Consider the following 8192-nt stretch of genomic DNA (forward strand, 5'->3'; position numbering starts at 1 on the left):
GTGGCCCCTCCGCAGGAAGCAGCACCTGGTGCAGACACTGCTGGTAAGTATAGGGATGGGCCAGCAGGGGCCACTGCGTCTAAGGACTTGGGGGGGGGGGGGCTGTGTGGACAGAAGAGGGGGATAACAAGGCCACACTGTCACACTCCATGCCAAGACACCCCAGGTACACACAGAAGGATACCATCTGCTATCCTTCCTGTTTCTCAGAATTCTAGACAATTTATATTTATGTTAAAAGATTAGAAGTCACTAGTGAAGTGGAGATAATTGTACTGAAAACCTCCATAAATAAGACTGGCTGTAGTGGGGTCTCCAGACTTCTTCCTTGTCAAGAGAAGGCAGTGTCTGGAGGTGGGCAGGCCCTCAGTGGAAAGAGGTGAGAGGTGTGAACTTCAACTAATAGGAGGGCAACAAGAACCAGGTGGTCACTGACATGCACTAAGAAAGACAGTGATTGCAGAAGATCGGTGTGCAGAGATGGATTATTACTACTTCGCAAATTTAAAGTGCACTAGGAGAGCAGTTAACTGAAGGAGAAGTAAATTCTATAAGGCAAAAACTTAACCTCTTAAATGAGTCAGTGTGAGCTCAGGTTTTTACAAACCAGGTGTGTTAAGGGTGAACAACGCCCAGGAAGCTACAGAGCCCGCAGCTGGGTCGTCTAGCTGGCAGGGGCATCAGTCTGGCGGCAGCGTCATCCCCCGCAAAACCAGGTTGGGAGGGATGGGGGCGGACAAGGTCGCAGCTGGGCGGCCAGGTGACCAGGGCATCAGCTGGCATGACCAACTCCTCCCCCCCTGCAGAACGGACGTAGAGCGCCGCACCCTGTCGCCCTCCAATAAAGATGTGAAGTCCCTGAAGCTGCTGCCTCGAGTTCTCTCCGTCCCCTCCCTCGCCCACCCCCACTAAGACCCTACCCTGCATGGGGTTGGAGGGACTGGGGGCCTGGCCCGCCGGCGGCAGGGACACGGGGAGGGGTGGGGCGGGGTGGTGCAGACCCCGCAGGGTGGGAGCAGCCAGAGCCCGTGGGCCTGGGGCGTAAACGCCTAAGTCCGCAGGCACGCGACCCTCAAGCGGCCTCCGGGGCAGGGGGCGGGGGAGGGGGGAGGCAAGGCCCGTGGACTACACGTCCCGTGGTGCTCCGCGCCCGCTTCCGGGTACCGTGATGCCCTGCAGCGCGCCGGACGCGGGGTAGGCCTGGGCCATGCTGCGCGCGCTGAGAGTCCTGGGCGGGGGGTCACCGGGCGGACCACCGGCCCCGCTGCTGCTGCCGGTGCGCGGCCGGAAGACCCGCCACGACCCTCCGGCCAAGTCCAAGGTCGGGCGCGTGACGACCCCGCCCGCGGTGGATCCTGTAGAATTCTTCTTGCTGACGGAGCGTTACCGGCAGTACCGCCAGACGGTGCGCGCCCTCAGGTATGTGTAACAAGGGGGAGGCGACCGTTGGTGCCGCGGGCGGTGTATGGGAGTGGGCGGGCAAAGAGGGTGCCGACTCTGGGCGCGTCTCCGCTCAGGCTGGAGTTCGTGTCCGAGGTGCGGAAGAAGGCGCACGAGGCCCGGGCTGGGGTCCTGGCGGAGCGCAAGGCGCTGCAAGATGCTACCGAGCACCGCGACCTGATGGCCTGGAACCAGACGGAGAACCAGCGGCTGCTGGAGCTCCGGTGAGTGGGCGGGGAGGCGGGGCGGGCCGCTGGCTGGCTCCGTGGAGAGCCAGGCGCGCCCAGTGTCAGCGTCTTGCCCCACCCCACCCCAGGTTAGCGAGGCTGCGGCAGGAGGCGCGGGAGCAGGAGCAGCGGCAGGCGGAGGAGAAAGCCCGGCGGGCACTAGAGGCGCAGGCCTGGGCACAGCTCAAGGAGCAGGAAGTGCTGCAGCTGCAGGTGGGCCGTGTCTCGGGGGGCTGGGGCTGAGGCTAGGGCTGGAGCTGGGGCTGGAGCTGGAGCTGGGGCTGGAGCTGGAGCTGGAGCTGGAGACCGGGAAGTCTGCCTGGGCGCGGCGCAGTGGGGCACTGGCTACGTGCACTGAGCGAACGAGCCGCCTTGAGTCTTTAGAGTTAGCGGGTGAGGATTTGGGAGCGAGGGAATTCAAGGGGAGTGGCTGGCAGGCGCAGAAACGGAGAGGTGAGAATTGTTAGGAAAAGTATTCCAGTAGCTAGGTAGTGGTAAGCCCGCATCTGTGGGAGGGACTCCCGTGTCCGCAAGTAGTTCGTATTTTGCTTTGCGGGTGATAAATCATTAAAGTATTTCTATTCTGGGCTAGCATGGCAGGTGTGAGGCTTAATAAAAGCAGGGAAACCAGTTAGCAGTGATCCAGCAAGAATGGATGAGGTCTGAATTAAAGTAATAGATGGAGGGACACCTGAGTGTCTCAGTCAGTTTGAGTGTCTGACTTCAGTTCCGGTCATGATCCTGGGCTCCTTGCTCAGCGTGGGGCCTGCGTCTCCCTTTGCTTCCCCTGCTTGTGCTCTCTCTCTCTCTCTGTTTCCCTCCCTCCCTCTAACAAATAAATAAATAAAATCTTTTAAAAAAAAATAGAGGAAGAAGGACAAGTTTGAGAGAGATTAAGAGGGACATTGAGGCAACATTGAGGAACGGATTCTACCCAATGGGACACGAGATTGTCACAACTGGTGTACTTGGAGTTCTGGCTGAGATGTCCAGTGGGTAATTATCTAGGAAAGAGGAATATGGTAAGACTGCCTGATGTTCTTCCATGGGAAGGTCATCAGGGCACTCACAAAGGTCCTGGGCTCCAAGCATCCATCCAGGGAGAAAGCTGGAGCCTCTCAGTGGGCTAAAGGCTAGGAGGTATGTGCTTTCATTCATCTGGTCTTCTGTCTCCCAATAGGAGGAAGCAAAAAATTTCATCACCCGGGAGAACCTGGAGGCACGGGTGGAAGAAGCTTTGGACTCACCGAAGAGCTACAACTGGGCCATCACCAGAGAGGGGCTGGTGGTCAGGCCACAGCACAAGGGCTCTTAAGGGCCCAGTAAGGACAGTGCCCACCCAGGGACCATGTGTGTATGGGGGTAGGAGGGTCGGAACTGATCTGCAATAAACCTGTCAATGTTTCTTATGAAGAAGGAGGCTCAACGTGTTCCGGCATAGCCCTCACATTCTGGCCTCTGCACCCACCACTTGGTCAGAAATTCCCATCCACAGTGTTCTCTTCTGCACCCATGTACAACTCAGCAAAGCACCAAAGCTTAGAGGTTCCTGTCTCACAGAGGAGCAGAATGGACCATAGTTCCCTCAGGCAACCAAGTCATCTACTAAGTGTCATCAAGGACAAGGACAGTGGTTGGCAGGTTATTGTCCATGGGCCCAGTCTGGCTTGCTGCCTATTTTTGTAAATCAATTTTATTGGAACACAGCTAAACTCATTCATTGACTACTTTCACACTATGATGGTAGAAACTAGTAGCTGCAACAGAGACCATTTGATTTACAAAGTCTAAACTGTTTGTTCCATGGGTTTTTACAGAAGAAGTTTGCCAACTCCTGCTCTAGGATCTTTAGGACTCAAGCCAGAGTACCCAGATACCACCCAGTACCTGAGACAGAAGCTAACCACTGGCCTGCTTCTGCTTGACCCTGAGATTTGCCCTCTAGGGTCTGGTGTGCCCAAGACACAGAAGGCAAGGAAGAGACCCCATTTCTTACGGTGGCCCTTCCCACCCATGACTTCAGTGACCCACATGTGCCCTGGCATTGGCCACTGCCTTGGACCACACCCAGATTGGTATTGGCAGGGGAGGCCTGGTTGACCTTTACAAGGTCAGTGGCTTATCCAGTCCTTGGACCAAACCCTACAGGTACCAGAAATACTTGCAACTGAAGGTGACAAGGTTTAGTAAATGAACACAGAGATGTATGGCCCCTATTCAATTTCAAATCCTAGTGTTTCTTAGAACAAGAGCTGCTGTCCCTTTGTCACCATTCACCTGAACTTGCCCAGATACCACCAGGGGAAAGCAAATGGAATCCTAATTCATTCCACCAACTACCATGTGGTAGAGATGGTCTGGAAACACCCAAAGTATGAAAGTCTTTTAGGGAATATGGGTCATCCCTCAATATTCAGGTGAAGAAGCATGTAGAAAGGTACAGGCAGAGGGCCAGTAGTTACAGTTCCTTGCACCCAGCCTCCATCAGGCCCTGCCCCAGTGAGGGCAATGGCCTCCCTCTTGCAGGCTGATAGGTCACCTTTTCTGGGACACTGAGCCCAGGCACGGGACAGTGCAGTCCTTGACTCCAGGTGATCAGTGTAACTTCTGACAGGAGAGCCGACGGGTGCACATTAGGGGCCATGGATTGAGGCAACTGTGCCCATAGCCTTAGGCTTTGCTGTGAGGAGGGGACCACATGCAGTGGAAGTGTTTGGTGAGCTTGGGAAGTCCAGTTTCATTCTTGCTGAAGTCCCTGCCCTTCTGCATCAGGATTCTGACACAAACTATCTGTCCTCTGGTGAAGAATGCATCCTACTTTCTTAAAGCTCTGTCTTTGGGCTGCCTTTCCTTCACAGCTATCCCTTTAATGTCCTGTGTGGGGCTGTAAGTCCTTAATGTCCACTGCTAATGCCAGTATGTCATGTGGAGCCACCCATAAACCAGGCTTTGATGTTTTTATCCTTTATGCACAACCCTCTTACTGCTATAGGCACAGATGGGCAGCTTACTGGTACCTTCAGAGTTAAATCAAGCCCAATCACATCTGTACCTGCATCTAATGAATCAAAGTGCTGTTAGGTGCACACGGTCCAGGGTGCTGAGTGACATGGTGTCTCATGGAAGAATGCCTAATCTCCAATAGAACCCTAATCGTTAACCTGATGGCTTCAAAAAGCCCAGGACACGGGGCGCCTGGGTGGTTCAGAGGGTTAAAGCCTCTGCCTTTGGCTCAGGTCATGGTCCCAGGGTCCTGGGATCGAGCCCCACATCAGGTTCTCTGCTCAGCGGGGAGCCTGCTTCCCCCACTCTCTGCCTACTTGTGATCTCTGTCAAATAAATAAATAAAATCTTTAAAAAAAAAAAAAAAAGCCCAGGACATCTGATTTTTCCCACAAGTTCCAAATATGCTTTGGGTCTGCTATACACAATGTGAACCTGGACCTCTCAGAATCTTCTCTCACATGAGGTCCCACTTGAGCATAGATTTGAGGGCTTCCCAATAAATGCATCTGGCGGGCAGTACCCAAACATAAGTGCTTTCACAAGGATCTGAAGAGGCCCACCCGCCATGGTTTGTGCACCATGAGGGTAGATGGAGGGACAAGTGTAATTTGTGTTTCACCTAGGGGGAGAAGTATGCTGACCCCAAGAATGTTGCTGGGTAGGCACTTTTTTCCTGGGATTTAACTCCCCAGTCAACCTGGATTCCTGCCCCTTCCGATTCTCCAAGATAAGCAACATGACATCAGTGAAATGGGCCACCATGATGTCCTGGGATGGGTGGTCAAAGTCTTGAGGATAAGGTTGTGCAAAAAAACTACAGAGTTGTTGGGATGCCTTCCTGGCTTGGTCGGTGGAACATGCAACTCGAACTCGGGGCTGTAAGTTCAAGCCCCACGATGGTGTTAAGAAGTTACTTAAAAATAAAGTAGGGCACCTGGGTGACTCAGTTGGTTAAACAACTGCCTTCAGCTCAGATCATGATCCCAGGCTCCTGGGATCCGGCCCTGCAATGATCCAAGGATCCTGGGATTGAGCCCTGTATCCGACTCCTTGCCCAGTGCCTCTCCCTCTGCCTGCTGCTCCTGCTACTTGTGCTCTCTCTCGCTCTCTCTCTCACTCTGTCAAATAAATCTTTAAAAAATGAAAGAGAAGAAACAAAGCATGGTCTAATTCATTGTTCCATTTCCAAGGCCTTGAAATCAAGAACCCGTAAGTTCAGCACACTGTGCGGGCACACGAGGGCCCACTAAAGTGACAAGGACAGAGCTGCATGCCCCCTGCCCCAGTACTCCAGGGTGGGGCTGTGGGTCAAAGTGCCAATAATCTTCCCCAGATGTTTTGGCATTTCCCCTTGCCAAGGGTAAAAACCCAGTTAAGTGGCTGAAAGTCTCCAGGAACTTATGTTCTATTTTACCTTATTCTTTTTTTCTTTTTAATGTTGCTTCCTGGGGGAGAGAGACAGTCCAGAAGTGGGATCTTGTGATCTACCGGAGGGTGGTCAAGGTCTTGTGAGTTTGACATCGACATATCAGTCCTGGCTACTGCACCTCTGCCCACCGCTGCCAGACCCCAAGCCCACAAGTGCAGGTGCTGGCTAATGGGCCGCTGCTGCAGTCAGAGCACCAGGGCCCAGGCAGGAAGGTAGGGGCGGCTTGGAGCTGCCAGGGGTGCCCCGGAAGCTGAGGGATAAATGTGGACTCACCCTTCATCTGGCCATAAAAACAAATCTTGCTGGGTTGTCTGGATGGCTCAGTCAGTTGGTCTTCTGCCTTCATCTCAGGTCAAGATCCCAGGGTCCTGGAATCAAGTCCCGTGTCGGGTGCCCTGCTCAGCAGCGAACCTGCTTCTACCTCTCCCTCTGCCTCTCCTCCTGGCTCACACTTTCTCTCTCTCTTTCAAATAAATAAAAACAAATCCTTCCAGAGACTCCCAGATTATTTTTGTAATGGAAGCCAGCTGGCAAGGAAGCCTGGGAGCGTGGTGTGCACACTTCCAGCCACCTGCAGAGCTGAGGCTTATAGGTGAACAACCTAGAAGTATGGTTTCTCACAACTTAAGAGTATATAGAGCAAGAACAAGCAGAAATGTTTTGTAGAGACTTCTTAAGAATAAGGTGAAATGAACTTTGAGACAGTAATGGATTCTGACAGGGATTTGTATTTTCTGAAATTCTGTAAAAATTAATAGCTACATCACTCCCTTGTGCTTTTTTTGTGTTTGAGAGGGTGAGGGAGGGGCAGAGAAAAAGGGGGAGAGAGCATCTACAGCAGGCTGCACGCCCTACATCTGTCAGAATTGGCTGGCATTTGTTAGGGTCCGTGATCAAAAGAACGAGACTGATACAAAGCGAAGGTCAAGCAAAGCTTTATTTCGCGCCAAACATCAGGAATCAAACCGACTGGTAAGGGCTGTCTCTTACGAAGAGGTGACGATGATGACTTCGACAGGGCCACTCTCAAGAAGGCTGCTCTGGACAAGGCTGCTCTGGACGTGGCCGCTCTCTGGATGAGGCCGCTCTGGACAAGGCTGCTCTGGACGAGGCCGCTCTCCGACGACTCTTACAGCTCTTACTGACAGCTCTTACTGACAGCTCTTACTGACAGCTCTCACAGTTCTTGACGATTCCTACAGTTGACAGCTCTCGCCGACAGCTTCTCACAGATCTCACTTCTCCAGCGAGACCGCTCCCGAGGAGGCTCACAGCTCTTACTGCTGCAGGGGACAGCTCTTATTCCCCAGAGGGAGGCTGCTCTGGCAAGGCCACTCCCCCGAAAGGGAGGCTGCTCTGGCAAGGCCGCTCTCCGATGATGCCGCTCTGGATGAGGCTGCTCTGGACGTGGCCGCTCTCCGACGACTCTTCCTGCTGACAGCTCTTACTGCTCTGGCAAGACTGCAAGACTGCCCCTACTAGCCTCACAAACCAGCTTTTATAGAGGCACTTTTAGCCGGGCTATACACAGGTAGCCAATGAGATTGCAATACACAGAGAAAACTGCACACATAATGCTAGATCTAGATCTGCCACACATAAAAAAAAAAACTGCTAGGTTACACATGGGCAGCCAATTGAATTTCAATTTACCCTAGTGGATATACGCATGCCCCTCTGATTGGATGTCTTCACCTGGCCTGACCCGCCCTTGTATCTAGGCTTTGCAAGGAAGTTCCTTTGGGAGGGGCAGGGTCAATCTAAGTTCACTGCAACAGTATGGGTCCCTCTGCTTAAGTAAGCCCTTACAGCGTTGTGCGCGCCCAGTGTTTGGAGCACTTTCTCGCTAGGTTTGTGTTGCGACCTACCGGGCCCCTTGCAGAGTCCTGGGGTGTGGCTCAGGGGTCCCCAGTCTGGAGGGTTGGAGGCCAGGCGTCTGGGGATGGAAGCCTGAAAACCCAACCTAGGGTTAGGGTTCGGCCCCAGGGGCATGGCAGACCCCATCTGCCAGCACTGAGGTGGGATCCCCAGGGGGCGGAGGGTGGGGAGGGCAGCAGGCCGTCTGTGGTGATCTGGGCCGCGTCACGCAT

General features: G+C 53.6%; 1 protein-coding gene across 2 annotated transcripts; it reads left to right on the forward strand.

Annotated features, from left to right (window-relative positions):
* Positions 1 to 532: 532 nt before the first annotated feature.
* MRPS26 (mitochondrial ribosomal protein S26) lies at positions 533 to 3083 on the forward strand. 2 transcript variants are annotated; one of them, XR_013967388.1, is made up of 5 exons: positions 533 to 1419; positions 1518 to 1664; positions 1757 to 1880; positions 2535 to 2663; positions 2848 to 3083. XR_013967388.1 is itself a non-coding variant. In XM_080813100.1 (4 exons), the coding sequence occupies exons 1-4, from the start codon at positions 1208 to 1210 to the stop codon at positions 2980 to 2982; spliced, it is 618 nt and encodes a 205-aa protein (XP_080669226.1). In that variant the 5' UTR covers positions 533 to 1207; the 3' UTR covers positions 2983 to 3083. The 2 variants fall into 2 exon arrangements, 1 of the variants encoding a protein (XP_080669226.1); XM_080813100.1 differs by lacking the exon at positions 2535 to 2663.
* Positions 3084 to 8192: the final 5109 nt, after the last annotated feature.

Source organism: Martes martes (assembly GCF_963455335.1).
Source record: "Martes martes genome assembly, chromosome: 9".
Taxonomy (NCBI): domain Eukaryota; kingdom Metazoa; phylum Chordata; class Mammalia; order Carnivora; family Mustelidae; genus Martes; species Martes martes.

Bases quoted from the DNA above. Each gene is read 5' to 3' on its own strand.
- MRPS26 (XM_080813100.1), top strand. From the start codon at position 1,208: ATGCTGCGCGCGCTGAGAGTCCTGGGCGGGGGGTCACCGGGCGGACCA. The intron at 1,420-1,517 runs GTATGTGTAACA...GTCTCCGCTCAG, and splicing joins CAGACGGTGCGCGCCCTCAG to GCTGGAGTTCGTGTCCGAGG. The intron at 1,665-1,756 runs GTGAGTGGGCGG...ACCCCACCCCAG, and splicing joins CAGCGGCTGCTGGAGCTCCG to GTTAGCGAGGCTGCGGCAGG.